The sequence below is a fragment of the Nematostella vectensis genome, chromosome 3 (assembly GCF_932526225.1).
Source record: "Nematostella vectensis chromosome 3, jaNemVect1.1, whole genome shotgun sequence".
Lineage (NCBI taxonomy): Eukaryota > Metazoa > Cnidaria > Anthozoa > Actiniaria > Edwardsiidae > Nematostella > Nematostella vectensis.
In genome coordinates, this window is record NC_064036.1 from 18,252,975 (window position 1) to 18,268,349 (window position 15,375).

General features: G+C 42.4%; 3 protein-coding genes across 4 annotated transcripts; 1 reads left to right on the forward strand and 2 right to left on the reverse strand.

The window, feature by feature from the left end:
- Window positions 1-1,134: 1,134 nt before the first annotated feature.
- LOC5509346 (major facilitator superfamily domain-containing protein 6) lies at window positions 1,135-4,999 on the forward strand. Its single transcript, XM_001629852.3, has 2 exons — window positions 1,135-3,467; window positions 4,112-4,999. The coding sequence occupies exons 1-2, from the start codon at window positions 1,856-1,858 to the stop codon at window positions 4,372-4,374; spliced, it is 1,875 nt and encodes a 624-aa protein (XP_001629902.2). The 5' UTR covers window positions 1,135-1,855; the 3' UTR covers window positions 4,375-4,999.
- Window positions 4,946-10,272, reverse strand: LOC5509360. 2 transcript variants are annotated; one of them, XM_001629829.3, is made up of 5 exons: window positions 9,495-10,272; window positions 7,709-7,977; window positions 7,526-7,640; window positions 7,353-7,453; window positions 4,946-6,114 (listed from the first exon to the last, which is right to left on the reverse strand). In XM_001629829.3, the coding sequence occupies exons 1-5, from the start codon at window positions 9,568-9,570 to the stop codon at window positions 5,707-5,709; spliced, it is 969 nt and encodes a 322-aa protein (XP_001629879.2). In that variant the 5' UTR covers window positions 9,571-10,272; the 3' UTR covers window positions 4,946-5,706. The 2 variants fall into 2 exon arrangements, with proteins under 2 accessions (XP_001629879.2, XP_032234168.1); XM_032378277.2 differs by having other exon boundaries at window positions 7,341-7,453.
- Window positions 10,273-10,859: 587 nt separating this feature from the next.
- LOC5509343 (uncharacterized oxidoreductase YrbE) lies at window positions 10,860-13,574 on the reverse strand. The gene is made up of 2 exons (XM_001629828.3): window positions 13,241-13,574; window positions 10,860-12,202 (listed from the first exon to the last, which is right to left on the reverse strand). Exons 1-2 carry the CDS (start codon window positions 13,572-13,574, stop codon window positions 11,517-11,519), a joined length of 1,020 nt encoding a protein of 339 aa, XP_001629878.1. The 3' UTR covers window positions 10,860-11,516.
- Between the last annotated feature and the right edge of the window lie 1,801 nt (window positions 13,575-15,375).

The window sequence follows — 15,375 nt, forward strand, 5'->3', positions numbered from 1 at the left end:
TGAATCTTGTTAAGTTATAAAAAAATTCCGAGAAACGTATAGAGGTGATGCCACCCACCCACCCACCCCCCTATCCATTGTTTTCATGACCATAAATAGGACTCGACACCATACGACATTCGCAGCTTTGATTTTTATAATCTTGACACGCTAATGAAAACGCTTTAAGGGTTTTGAGTGACATAGGCCAGAAGAAGATTTAGGGATTTTGTTTTAAAAACTTCCAAAAGTACGAGAAAGCTTTCAAGGGGAGGGGGTTCAATGGCCAGCTCCGAAAAAAAAAAACTAACGATATATCATGTTTCGTGTATTACCTTTCTCGGGGGCGCTGGCCAAACTGCGCCAAATGCAATCCCGTTTTTAATTGACGTTAGCAGCTGGGGCTTGTTTCTCGAAACCCGAGAATTCTCGGGACCGAAAACGTTTTATTCCTTAAATTTGAAAAGCCGGCTAATTCCTATAAAATGTATGGTATCTAAATGTGTTGAAATATCGACAAACATCGTATTTTACGACAAAGATTCATGTGAAGGATGATTATCTTTATAGATTTTGATCTTTCCCGAACATCTCGGGGTCACATACCCTGAGCCTAGAGCCTCGAGCGTCTCTCTATTCAGTGGCCAGCGAGGTTAACCTCGCTGGCCACTAAATAGAAAGACGCACGAGGCTCCCTCGCTGGCCACTGAATAGAGGCGTTCGAGGCTCTGGAACCAGGGTAGGGGTCACATGGCTTAAATATTTTAAAGAAAGTTCTCTGGACCTCGCACTTTTCGGGTAACTTTTTGGCTTCAGCAAAACTTCGAAAATAGCCCTCTATTGAGCGTAATCATTTGGAATACGAACCAAGAGGAAGTTTAAACTGTTCTAAAACATGAAAGCGGTTCTCCATAAGGAAAACATGCGAAAGTTTTAGCAAAAATGCAAAATAAAGTTTTGAGAGAGAGAGAGAGAGAGAGAGAGAGAGAGAGAGAGAGAGAGAGAGAGAGAGAGAGAGAGAGAGAGAGAGAGAGAGAGAGAGAGAGAGAGAGAGAGAGAGAGAGAAGAGAGAGAGAGAGAGTTTCTTTATTCTAAATTCTCAGCGATAATGACTTGATTAACCAAATTATCTTTTTATTTCGTAAATTACGGAAAGCGAGAACGTGAAAACTACCAACTTGACAACGGCTTAGCGGTAATGATTTCTAAATGAGTATCTAATGCCCGTTTCTTTTGATGTTTGGTTAAAAAAATGTTTTTATTTAACTTCGAGGTTTTATGGACTTCTGGATGCCTCTCGCGTTGAATCGTCCCCTTAGAGATACAGTATGCTAATTCAAGCTGAAGTCTTAACAAATTCTTAAAAGCATCCATGGCGTTCATAATTGAAATTTCGAAATTAGTTATTTTTTCCCTGACATGAAAAAAATAACCTTTTAGAAGTATATTAACAGGCATTGCCTCTCGTTTTTGTGAAAAATTTGCGTAGATTTCTTGTGGGTGTTAAGAGTTTTGAACGGATTTAACAGCTAACAAAATAATTCGACAACATTTTAATATTCAAAAGCCCTCTTGTTAGCTCAGCGAGTACAAAGCCAATAAACCTGGGTAGATACGTCTTAACGAGGTGGCAGGCTGGATGGAATTTTAAAGTATTATTTAAAATTCAACGTTAGAAAGTGTAGGCAGATGGTGAATTAACCCATTTCACGGGCGTTCACTATACACTAGGAAAGGAAAAGTTCTTTAGTTTTAAGCTTTACATTATGACCTCAAAATAGCAAGAGAGTAATAAGAAATTTCCGTTGCCATCACACAGGAAATGATAATTTTCAAATAATGATTAGTATTGATTGGTAAGAAGTTAGAGGCAAAGATGCAATCTAAACCAGTTTCTGGGCTGAATGATTCCGCCATGGAACCGACAGGAAAACAAACTGCGGAGAAATCTGACGAGAAAAAAAGTGGAGCTGAAGTTACGGAGGAAGAGAAATCATCTCTGTTGAATAAGGTAAACAAGGAGTTGTTGGTTCCTAAGTTATCGTTTTTCTTCTTCTTTATGGCGACTGGTGCGTTTCTGCCGTATCTGGGTGTCTACTATAAACAGCTCTGGCTGAACGCTCGCGAGTCGGGCATTCTTCTTGGAATTCGACCGTTCATTAAGATGCTTTGCTCACCGCTTTGGGGAGTCATCACAGACGTTTGCCAAAAGCCCAAAGTTATTCTGCTCCTGTCAATATTCGGCTCTATAATCGCTCACTGGTCGCAAAGTATCGTTTCTCCGTTTAATTTGCCGTGTTACCCCGAGAACATGACGACACCTAACTATCCGCAAGGTTCAAACACTTCGAGCGTTGCTCTCTCTGCTTTTAAAATGAACAGTATAGAAAAAGGCGCTGAAACCACAATAGGCGTCATAGGTCCAGATCTGAAGAAAAGCCGGGATCGGACTTATGTTGTGTCTCCACCATCCAACGACGAATACTTTGAAACGAGTGAAAGAACAAGTGCACGAGCTAGAGAAGGCACAGCGGGACGATTGCAGAATACGAACCCATTTTCACGGCTTGAGATATTTCAGAGGGATTTTGCAGGCACCGCTGAGGAATACGGATCAGTTTTTCGCCGGGACACGCGGGGCTTGAGCAGAAATGAGGAAGAGGAGAGTCGAGCTGCACAAGAAATCTTAGCCCAACCAAGAGGACTCATCATCAAGAACAAACGTAAGAAGTCGCCGAAGCCGCCCGATGATTTCCGCGTGCGGGACAATGCCAAGATTTTCGTCACACTGCTAGTGATAGTCATTATGGGTGAAACAGTCGCTGCACCGGCACCGATGCTAACAGACAGCGGCACGTTATCGCTACTCACAGGCAAAGAACATGAGTACGGCAAGCAGAGGCTGTTCGGATCGCTAGGGTGGGGTGCGGGGGCTTTGGTCGCGGGGTTCGTGGTTACCGCGTTCCACTCATGCCAATACTCAGACAATATCAACTACGTCCCCGTCTTCTACGTGTTCGCATTGGCAATGTTCCTAAACTTTGTCGTGACCTTGTTCTTCCGGTTCAAATCAGGCGGGGAGAAGAGCGCATGGGATAAGTCGTACACAGAGGGCCTCAAAGTGTTCTGTAATGTGAAGAACGCGAGCTTCATCTTCGTACTGCTTTTCCTCGGCTTCTCACACAGTCTGCAGCTGTCGTTCTTGTTCTGGTTTCTGCAGGATATCGGTGGCACCCCGATGCTCTTTACCATGGTTATGCTGGTGAACTCGCTCTCGGAGGTCTTTATGTTCTTATGGTCCACGTATGCCGTGCAGCGCATAGGCAATGACGGCATGCTGTACGTAGGCCTGGGATGTTACGGAGTTAGATTCCTGTTCTACTCGTATATTGAGCAACCCTGGTATGTGCTACCGCTAGAGATTCTACAAGGAGCCACTTATGGCGGCGTGTGGACTGCGAGCGTGTCCTACGTACCGCCTAACCCAGGTAAAAACTAGCTATCGTGTCGTACGAATCACTTAAGACAGGTAAGGCCTAGCTGTCGTGTCGTGTCGTACAAACCGCCCAATCCAGGTAAGAACTAGCTGTCGTGTCGTACGAACCGCTTTACCAAGAAAACCAGCTGTCGTGTCGTGTCGTGTGGTGTTGTACATACCGCACAACCCAGCTAAGAACTAGCTGTCATATCGTGTCGTGTCGAACAAACCAATAACCCAGGTAAGAACTAGCTGTCGTGTCGTGTTGTATGAACCGCTTAACCCAGGTAAGAACTAGCTGTTGTGTCGTGTCGTGCCGTACGAACCGCTTAACCCAGGTAAGAACTAGCTGTCGTGTCGTGTCGTACGAACCGCTTAACCCAGGTAAGAACTTGCTGTCACACCCGGTAAAGTCTTACGTCTCAGCTCCTATCCCTAGTGAAAACCCGGCTTTAATGTTCTAAGAAAGCCTATTTCATCTATGCATTATTTAAAGAATTTAAAAAAAATGTCAACTACAAGGAAGAAAACAGGAGTATTCCACCGATAAGCGTTCTAACTTGGTGAGGGGTTATTCAACCGGTGAGCGTTCTAACTTGGTGAGGGGTTATTCAACCGGTGAGCGTTCTCTAACTTGATGGTGTTTGTTTGCAGCGTACAGTGCTACGGTGCAGGGTATTATTCACGGCGTGTACTGGGGCTTAGGCATGGCTATCGGAGGAGTCCTGGGCGGAGTACTTGTTCACACCTATGGCGCGCGCATAACCTTCAGGATGGAAGCCGCTTGCGCCTTTGCCATCCTTGTCTCGTTTTTCGTGTTGAATAGGGTCTACTATCGCCGGATGGACAATCGCTACCAACAGGTACCAACACGGGAGACAGAGGAGAACGGAGCGGCAACAAAGGCGACGAACTGAAGCTAGACAAAGGGCAGGGAGGAATACTTGACCAAGGGTGTAAGGCGTGGCAGATAGAAAAGGCTAGGTAAACGTAACTAGTGTAGCGGCAAATCCAGGCAAAAAGGTGGTCGAGGAAGACAATGTATCCCCTCGTTTCGGGATGGTAACCCCCCCCCTCCCACACACACACACCCTCGTAAACTCTTGGATCCGGCAAGTTAGCACAATGACAATTTGTGACACAGAGCAACAGAAACTTGATGTTAAGAAGGCTTGCTCTCGAACTCATCAAGGCTCTTTGTATTGTGTAGTTCCAGAGAATATCCATCCCCCCATGAAGGTGGTCGGAGGTATGACATGGGGGGGGGAGGATGTTTTCTGGAACTACACATTATAAATCATTCTCTATAAAGCTGCGAGATACTTCGGGGTACAGGTCCGTTCCCAGGATATTTTCTGACACTACTTGGACTTTCCTCTGTTGTGGGGGGAGGGGGGTGCGAACGCACCACTTGCACTCCCCTGGGTACGGGGGCCAGGGGTTATTGGAGATGTTTAAGTGCATCACTCTGACTACAAGACACGCATCCCTTGTGGAGTGTTTTCATTTGATTATAGGGGAAATATAGTTACAATCAATCTATTTCTAGCGGTTTTGTCATGTTTTACGGTTTGAATTGGTGAAATGTGCTGAATATGTTCTATTTTTCTCTCTATCATTTCGACTTACATAATTAAACAAGAATTGCATTATATCAGACACGAATCAGCATGAATGTTGATGAATTCCTAACAAACAACATTTTAAAAGTACCCTTCCTCGGCGAAACTAATCGCGCTCGCCACTAAATATTAAGCTAGTTTTATTTCAGTTTTTAGTATTCGGCGAACTCTCGTCGACGAGTTCCAACAGCTAAATCACTTCCGTCATTCAAATTCCTTGAAGAGTTGCCATTGGCCAACACCAAAATGGTTTCCAATCACACCACCTCTATGCATGGTGTGCTGACCAATGAAAACGCCGCAAATGTTATTCCGTATATTTAAATGACAGAAGCTAGAAGTCGATTTATCAGTTGGAAATTATTGGCAAGATTTTGCAGAAATATTGAAAATTGCGGTAAAAGTAATCTACAAAGTCGGGATAATGTTGGTGAGTAAATAAATAACACCCCTTCGTGGGCGTGACGCAGACTTATTTAAAAACATTGAGTTCCTCTATGAGCCACAAGGCGCGTGCTCGAGGTCTTATCATCGCGTATAAGCTCAGTTTTCTATGCAAAACTACCCAACACATAAATGATAAACTTGGTTTTAAAATGGGCCCCTCGTCTACAATTTGCTATTTTCTCAAGGACTGCTACACCATTTTTCTATTTGGTTTCCATGTGGGAGGCAGCCCTCCCTGGGGAACACCGCTGTTCCGTTAGATGGACCTTGGTATCGATCAGCAAAGCCTTGCTTGACCCAGGACGGGCGTGGCTCCCCCTTGTAGCCAATCAGGAACCAGGAGGCCCTATGACCATTGGGCCATACAGGCGGCACAGCACCAAGAGCTATGAGGGATTGTATAGCAGCAGGAGACTTGCGAACAAATGCTGAGTCCTGCACTGCTACGAGTACGAGCGTGTTTGATGGGAGGGAATCGATCAAGTAGCTCATATTATTTGGGGCGGCCTCATCCCGATGAGTATCAAACGCGGCGTTTGCGATCAGAGTTCCGTTCATGTAAAACGCGGCAATATTATGACCCCTCATCTAAAGAAAAATGGGAAAAATCCGTTACGTCGCAAGCAGAACTTATACACCTATTTTGAATAAGGTTGGACCTGGATAATCCAGCTTTGGAAGTGTCAAATAAAAAATCAAATAAGCATAAAAAAAAGAAAAAACTAGCTTTGGTAAAGCTGCACCTTTTATATGCAACTGTAAGCATTACAATTATTTAACCAGGATTCAGCCAGAATAATCAGTATAATGTGATGTTATGTAATGTTATGCTAATACATAACACTAGATACTTTGTCTATGCAAAAAGCTTCAGTTACAATTCACCAACAAGAGTTAGAAAAAAAATTTGGAGCTTCCGTTAGTTTCATATCAGGGCAAAAGGTGGGGCACTGGCATGCTCGAGGATCCAGCGTGCTTTGCGGGCGCTCCCAAAGGTCACTTACCCCCCAGAAGATCCACTGAAATAGTTTATAACAATAAAGTCATAAGTTATATAAATTGAGTTCCAAAACGTTGGGGGATGCTGTGCTGTGATTGGGCCTTTTTTTAAAGGTGTGAGTTGAGTTTAAGTAAAGTTACGAGTGAAAATTCGCCTGCTGTAGTTAAGTTTTTCACATTTTGTCTACGACAGCGTTTTTTCCCCCAAAAAGATCAAACTAATCGAAAATAAGACAACGATTTAGCTTGTACCGACCAAAAAGGACCATGTTTCTGACGTTCCATTTTGGTATCTCGAAGAAAGAAACTGTATTTAATTCCGTCAGACAAATTTTGATTTCATCCGCTGTCAGTTTAAAATTGGCTGCTGCCGCCGTGTCACGCCCCCAGAGCTTACTAGGAGCGGAGCGGCTCTTCTGCGGTAGTGATATTTAGGAGCGCCCGCAAAGTACGCTGGATCCTCGAGCATGGGCACTGGGAGCACGTGTAGGGGCGCGGCTGTGCGTGTGCCCCCCCCCCCCCCCCCCAAATGTCTTCTTAATGTTTCTGTATCGTGTCCCCCCCCCCCCTCCCAAATGATTCGGTCCTGCTACGGATATGCATATTCTTATTACACCAAGTAGTAAAATTAGAGGTGGTGTCTTCTTAAAAGTATTAACGTTGCTTTTGCAATGAAAATGCCGCGAGATTATGGTCTGGCTATGAAGAAAAAAACACATTTTGTTCCAAAGTCAAAGATAAGGTTGTTATCATAAATTTACAAATTTACGTAAAAACGAGCAAAACTTTGGTTTAAAACACACTTACTAACTCACATTTCCTCGTACCTTCAGGCAGTATTCAGTTCCATCGACCTTTAGATTACAATAATCCGATCCCACATCGTCATCTAACCCTGCAGATAACACATCAACCTTCACGTTCTTTGCTGTGAAACAAAGAAATACATTTTCAAATTAAAGAACTGAAAAAGGAAAGGACATTAAGTTTGTGTACTCACGAAGCTCGCAGCTCAGTCCAGTATAGTTCATTTGGCACGTGCATCTGAAAGGATCTTCATAACCAATACGACAAGCTCGGTGAGACGAACATGGAACACTTGTCAAACAGGCGTTCTGTGGATCGAAAGCCGGAATATCAAGCTCGCAATACTCACCACGAGTTTGGTCATTCGTCCACTTACCTCGTATCCTTGGTACGTAAAGCCCGGTCTGGGCACGAGGTCGTCTGGATGCTGGGCGGCGTCGCTGTCACTCAACTCGCACGTGAACTCCAGCTCATCAGGCCCAGGCCCCACGTTGTACGAGAAGCACTCGGGCGTGTCGAAGCAGAAGAAGCTACAGGAGCTAGCAGAGGGCACGGTGATGTTAGTCAGCAGATGCCCCCTTAGCGCATGTTCAGATGACGGCTCCAAAAGTAAAACCTTTCGGCAAAGTGATTTTGGTGTTGCACCTGAAAGATACGATACAATACGATGCGATACGATACGAACACAGGCTTCCCACCCGCGTCAGTAAAGGATTTCGAAGGACATACGAATCACAAGTCTCCTGCGCAGCCGTCCTTAGTGGGGAGGGATTCGAGACTGACTCTAAGGACGGCTGCTCAGGAGACTAACGATTCACGCAAATAAACATCTATGAGTTATACCTTCATGCTCTAATTCTTTAAAGAAACTTATGGGATGTAAATGTATGCGTCTGTGGTGTTTTTTTCCTTCCCAAAAAGCTCAAATTTTCGAGTTTAAAGCGATAAAAGTTTGTCTCGGATTTTGAGTAGATACTAAGTATGTTAATGAGACATGGCTGGCAACCTTATTCTGACTACCTCAGCTTAAGCGCGATTTTCTGACGGATTTTAATCAGTACAAAAACACTGACACTGGTACAGGATGGGAGAGGGATGGAAATATCCCCGAATCGCTTTTTAAAGCAAACCCCTTAAAACCTGCGATAAATGATTTTTTGAACGTCAATTTTAGCTTTTCGTCGATGATTGGGACATAAGCAGTTGGTCGAATGGCATCCTTGGAATGTAATTTGTATAGACAGCGTAGCCCCACACTACCATAGACCTCTTTTGTCCTTCTTTATTCCTCTTCCATATCGACAGTTCACAAACGTCGACAGTCCGCAAGTACTTACCTTAGTTCTGGAAGTTACGTTTCACACAACAGCTCACCATTTAGAAGGTAGTGCGGAAACTGTGAGAAAGACAAAGACTAGGGTGCTGCGGGGCTAAAATAACATTCCAAGGATGCCATTTGACCAGCTGCTATGTCCCTGGGAAGCCTGTGATACGATACCATACAATACGATACGATTTCATCACGAAATAGAGTGATGATTCGCACTTTTGAGTAGTAGTACAATAGTGTTCATTTCTCGGTTTCTGAGTTGCGCCCCCTCATAAATTACGCTTGTGATTCAGAAGTCTGCCTACTATTACCAAGTCTCATTCTCCCACGTTTATCATTAGATTATCATTAGACAATTCAAGATCAGAAACTTTTAAAGTTAAACTTATTCAAGTTTCTTAAACTTATTTTAAGATATAACACCTCATTTAATTCTAATAAACTGAATGGAATTGTGAAATATCAAACGAAATGGCCGATGTCTCATTACATTCACGTTTCTTAAAAATGGAGGAATTTTACTCAATAAAGAGAATAAGCCTCCAAGGTCCCCCCCCCCCACCTCCAATAAAATAATCAATTATCTAAGACCGAAAGTGGGCTAAAAACCCATCTGCGTTTAGTATGGTGTTCGGTGCCTACTAGATTACTGCCCAAACTTGAAACCCCCTAGAAAATAAAGTCAACTGTTCTAGGTAATGAAATCGTTTCTACCTTATCTATGATATATCAATGTGACAATTTTCATCAATACAAAATTCACAAATAATGAAAAATAACAACCGAACAAAACCCGCAACGACTTTTTACAACACTCTTTATTTCACCTTACCTCCAAGACGGCAGGTCAAGTAGAAGATCCCGACAAGCGAGGCGAGGAAGCGATGAACATCCCTCATGGCGTGCATACGTGGACGGGGTACATGGCGATTTTTCTTCCTTAACTCTCAGGGAGTTGTTTTGTGACTGCCAAAAGCCGGTGATTCTTAAGCTCCAGATAATCAATAATTAATTGCCTCATAATTAGGTTTGAAATTATAAGGCAATGAATTTTTTGAGTTTAGGTTCAACTTTGAAATTTGTTTTAGGGAGACTTGGAGGAAGCTTGTCGATGTCATTTATTAGGAAAAAGGGCCTGTGAATGCATAAGATTTTAGGGGTCTTTTAATATTATTGTGAGTTATTATTTTTATTATTATATTATAATAAAAATAATAACTAATATTTGTTTGATTTTATTAAATTTTCTTAGACTTTAAATATTTTGATGACATAACCTAAAGAAATAAAGATATAGCATTTATATAGCGCTTTTGTTATACAGACCATGTTCCAAGGGCTTCACATAAAATCCTTTTACATGGATAAAGGCATTGACTAAAAGCGGAACTCCAAACGACCAAATCTTTGCATATTTTCACTTAAGAATTTAAGAAATATGAAATATTATTTCTGCTTTTGACGACGTCAACGATTTCACAGACGAAGATATCTACATGACACACAACAAGTTTAGTTGTCATACGATGTTTTGGCGTCTGGATAGGTTTACGTCACCCACCACGTGACCATATTGTTGCATCATCCCCCTCGTCACCTTCATGACACATACCGGGTTTGGTTGCAATACGATGTTTCCTTCGGTTATTTAAAATATTTTCTTGTGATAAAGTCAGTATATTTTTGCTTCTAGTAACGTCATCGATGACTTCACAAATCACGTGACCACAGTTTTGCACCTCCATTGACACATACATGACACCTGCCAAGTTTGGTTGTCATACGATGCTTTTTGGAGACGGACGGACGGACTAGAGTCCAATATTTGCTACTATATTATACCACTTTTTCTTAGGTATGGGGTGCCGCGTGAAAGCTCCGCTATTACGTTTTAAGAATGTACCATCGTTGAATTAAGGAACACAAGCTACTAGTAAGCTTACGTACTTTCAACAAGTCAAATTCAGGGCCGTGAAACAGAAAGATACTATCCATGTCTCTACCGGGAATCGGACTCGTTTCGGCAGAGGTGAAGGGCCCAATGAACTGAAGCGCTATCACTGGTCTACCCGAGTGCATAGAAATGGACCATATTATAATATCATTACAATAAAATGATTAAACAGTGTGTTAAATTGGCAGTAAAAATTAAGGGGAATTTGACCTAAATTCACCGATGTCCCAAATATGATATCTGTTCCCCAGTACTGCTCCCATTTATTGTAGTCGACTGGGGAATGTACATATTGCTGGGGGATCGAGTCCCCCTTTTCTTGAGCATTCCAGCTTTGGTGATTTAGGGAGTGTTCATTATTTATGTTTTTTTTTTTTTTTTTTTTTTTTGGGGGGGGGGGGGGGGGTTGATAACTCCCCCTTTTTCAACATCAAAACTGTTGACCCCCCGGGAGAAACCCAAAAACTTGTTTGATGCCCCCCCCTTCATTCTCTTTAAAAATCCACAAAACTACATTTAAAATACGAAATATAGATACATATCAACAAATCATGCCATGAAAAGCAACCAAGAAATAATATTTCTTATAGAACACTTTGTTGTAAATAAGGCAAATGTGGCCATGTATATGAAATTTTTTTTACCCCAATTCAACCACATTGAATCTTTTATGACCCCCCCGTCGAAGTACCCAAAACCTTTTTAGCCCCCCCCCCCATGTGGGAACCGACCCCATCTTGGCCATAAATAATAAACACTCCCTTATTTCCAAGATTGACAGTAGTATTTTCTATACACTAGCTATTATGCCAATTTTAGTATTTTACACAACTCACTTCTAGTATTGCTGCAAACCAAGGTTCTATTTAACTAAAATACATGTTATTCTACAAAAAAAAATCAGTTTTGAAAGTTAACCACAGTACCAGTTTTATATGAGTGCTCACAGGCGGATGCAATCTTACATGCTAACATGACATTTTCTTTCTTCACTTCCATCTCTGCTTGACCTTTTACCACATCAATAAAATGGTTGAGCTGATTGAAATATGATTCTGCATAGCGCTGCGGAAAGGAGAACAAGTTACGCTCCTGGAGGGTGCCGTCACCTGAGGAAAGCTGTACTGCAGTTGGTCTCATGTTCTCACACCTCAGCATTCCCTTGTCACCGAAAACTTCTAGTCTCTGGTCATACCCATACACGGCTAAACGGTCCAAGTCTATCTGGGCCATCATGCCGCAGGGGAATTTCAAGGTAATTGCGACTGCATCAACGTCTCCCATTGCTTTGATACCAGGAACGAATGAGTGTGCTTGTGCATAGATGGTGGAGGGTGCCTCTCCAGCTATTGTGGATACAACATCAATGTCATGGACAGCACAATCATGGAAAATTCCATTGGATATTTTCAAGTATTCCATGGATGGAAGGGGTGAATCTCGGCTTGTTTGCTTGATCATGTGTATTTGACCGACTTTTCCTTTCTTTGCAGACTCTATGATGCTACGGAATCCTGGGTCAAAGCGACGATTTAAAGCACAGAAGAGGGGAAGCCCTTGTTTTTCTGCCTCATCATAACATGCCTCTGAAATAACAATGTAGACAAGGTGTAGAAAAGGCAGAAGTCTATTTCTAATAAAGTACATAGAGACAGGTCAAGAGTATTTATTAATGATATTTCTTAAAGATATTTCTAAGCATTCACTTCGAAAAGCTAGATACACCTAGTTATTCCAGAGGGCTTCTACCCAAAATACTGTGTATAAGAGAATATCAGAATATCTAAATCTGTCCCCTTAACAAGATTATAACAAAGCCCAGATATTCCATTATGATGGTACTCCAATAGTTGCTTGTTTTTCTCTCAGGTATTTGTCCTGCGCTTTTTAGCCAAGGTTTGCTTTTGCGTCTTGCTTGATTTGTTTTTGGTGTAAGGAGTAACTTCAGAATACCCTGCCACAATTCTACAATCAAAATTTCTTAAGAATGAGGCATTAATACAATAGAATAACATTATGTGGCAAGGTATTTCAAAGTTTTATGGGATGATGAATGTATGCATTTCTACCCCCCCCCCCCCCCCTCCATGGGATTACAGGTGAGTCTGCCCCATATAATGACCGCCCCAAGATACATCTGCCCCACCATATAATCGAATTTTATGTGGGGAGGAGTTACTGGGCTATTAGGGATATTGAGTGGGGTGGTTGTCATGTGGGTGGAGTCACTGGATGCCCTCCGAGGCCAGGCAGATCTTGACAGAGAGCATTGTGTTTTTGGGATCACATAAGCAAACATACCTTGCACACCAGCTATCAGTCATCAGTCTTTACAAATCAGCATGTATTATTTCAAACTACAAGGGCATTTTCCCTCCTTGTTTATAATATTTATGCAATTAGTTGATTTTATCGATTGGAATGGATTAATATCGATTATTGCAGAATACCAGTCCACTTGCATTTGCATTTTCCTTGTATTTACTGCCTCGTTCTATAGAAATCGAGGTGTGAAGTCTCATTGTTCACTCTTTGTGGATGGGCATTCTGCAGTTGCTCCGGTTATTGTTTCTATCGACTGAACCAGAGAAGGATTTGAATCTTAGTTCTACCGACTCACTTACCTGTAGAAGCAAGAGTATCAGCGATTGGTTTCTCACAAAACACTGCTTTTCCGGCTCTTAGCGCCATTAGAACACACTGCTCGTGTACAGGAGTTGGCGTACAAATTACCGCCGCCTTCACGGAGGGATCAGCAAGAGCGACTTGCACCGCCGATACAGCCAGAACCGTAGCATAGCAGCAAAGCTCTTGCCGTAGAAATTCCACTGCGTTTTCGACTGCCTCTTCGATGACATATTTCAGCTCGATTCTTGGGTTATTTAGGATATTTTTTACGTGAATCTTTCCAGCCCTTCCAAGACCAAATATTACGACACCAACACGATCAGCAGACATTTCGCTAGGGTTTTTCTACTGCGTATAACACACTTACGATTAACGTAGTAAAACATGGGACATAACTAACCTGTTTGGCTGAGCCGCCAGACAGGAAACTCAGCATAATACTTCAAGTATATCGAATAAGCTGTCACCACAGGATGCCCAAATAGCAGAGTCGGTGTGTTTTGTGACCTTGCCAAGCGTTTGTGGTAAGGTAGCAAAAATAGATAGCCAGTGGAGTTTATTTCACCAAAGCGCTTGCTGCGCAGGCTAGAGCGTGACATATGGCGGCCTGGGAATGAACCGAGTTGGGGTTCGAATCTTGAGGAAGGTGAAAAAACGCAGTACTACCTGCACTCTTCCATGCTGAATATCAAAACCCAACCATATGGCATTTAACCTTACAGTTCTCCAAAATCTATTGGACCATAAGCATGACAAACTTCAAATATCATTTTTTTTTTTACATCTGCAGGTCTTTTTAGGGGTTTATTGCCACTTTCGAAATCGCTTTTTATGACTTTATCAACATTACGAACATCATCTCTCAATCTTCATCAACCCTACAATCGAACACCTTTGATACTATTGAAACTTATGAAACTATCCGATCCTGCCACAGCTCTGGTTCTAATTCCTCTCTTCTGCCCACTCTTGCCTAGTACGAGCAGCCCACACCGTGTTCGTTTTCGTGTTCTCCGGAATCCTCTCGTCCTTTCACTACTAGGTGACCATCACCTAGTAGTTGCAGAAATAAAGATCAAGTTACTTTCTTTTAAGAAGGCACAATCTACAAGGACCAGGTATAACATCAAGAAACTTCGAGAGGGAGAGTCCAAAGAAAATTTGTGCTGAACCTATCCAACAAGTACGAAGCCCTGCAATGCGAGGAATTTCTGGATCAGAAAGAGATATGTACACAAGTACCTGTGAGAGCATTCTTGTTAAGGTGAACCACAGTACGAAGGAATGGATGAGTGAGAGATCTTGGAAACTGGTGGTGCAGAGACGGGAACTAAACAGCAAGTTAGACAACGCAAAAACGAGGAACCAGAAGCTAGCTGCAGGACAGGAGTACAACTTGAAAAATAAAGAACTTAAAAGGAGCTGTAGAAAAGACAAGAGAGGGCGGATCGACAACAAAGCTCAAGAGGCCGAGAGAGCAGCAGAGATGAATGACGTAAAAAAAGTATCCGATTTCGAAAAGGCTTTCGATTCCATTGACAGGGAAATGCTTTGGAAGATCTTAAAGCACTATGGTATTCCATCAAAGATTTTGAAAATGATCCAGGTCATCTATGACGGCTTTCAGGCAAGAGTACTGTTCGAAGGGAAGATGTCTGAAGCATTCGAAATGCAAACAGGAGTAAGAAAAGGATGCCTACTCAGTCCACTCTTATTTCTTATAGTACTAGACTGGATGACAACTCAGGCATATGAAGAGAACAAGACTGGAATCCAATTTTCTCTGATGACTAAGCCCGAAGACCTGGAATTTGCAGATGATATTGTATTACTTAGCCAGAAGATCGCCCATGCACGGAACAAGTTTGAGGCATTGCAAAAAGAAGCTGCTAAAGGTTTGAAAGTCAAAAACATCAAAACCAAGAAAATGAGAATATCAACAACGAAGAATGCCGGAGCCATCATGTGTAAAGATCAGCCATTAGAGCGAGTAGAAAGTTTCACTTATCTTGGTAGCATCGTCAACACTACTGGAGGCTCTGGTGAAGACGTAGAGGCAAGATGCAGAAAAGAACAGGTTTTTTCTACTTGTTAAGACCGATTTGAGAAGTATATATCCCTACTGACGAAA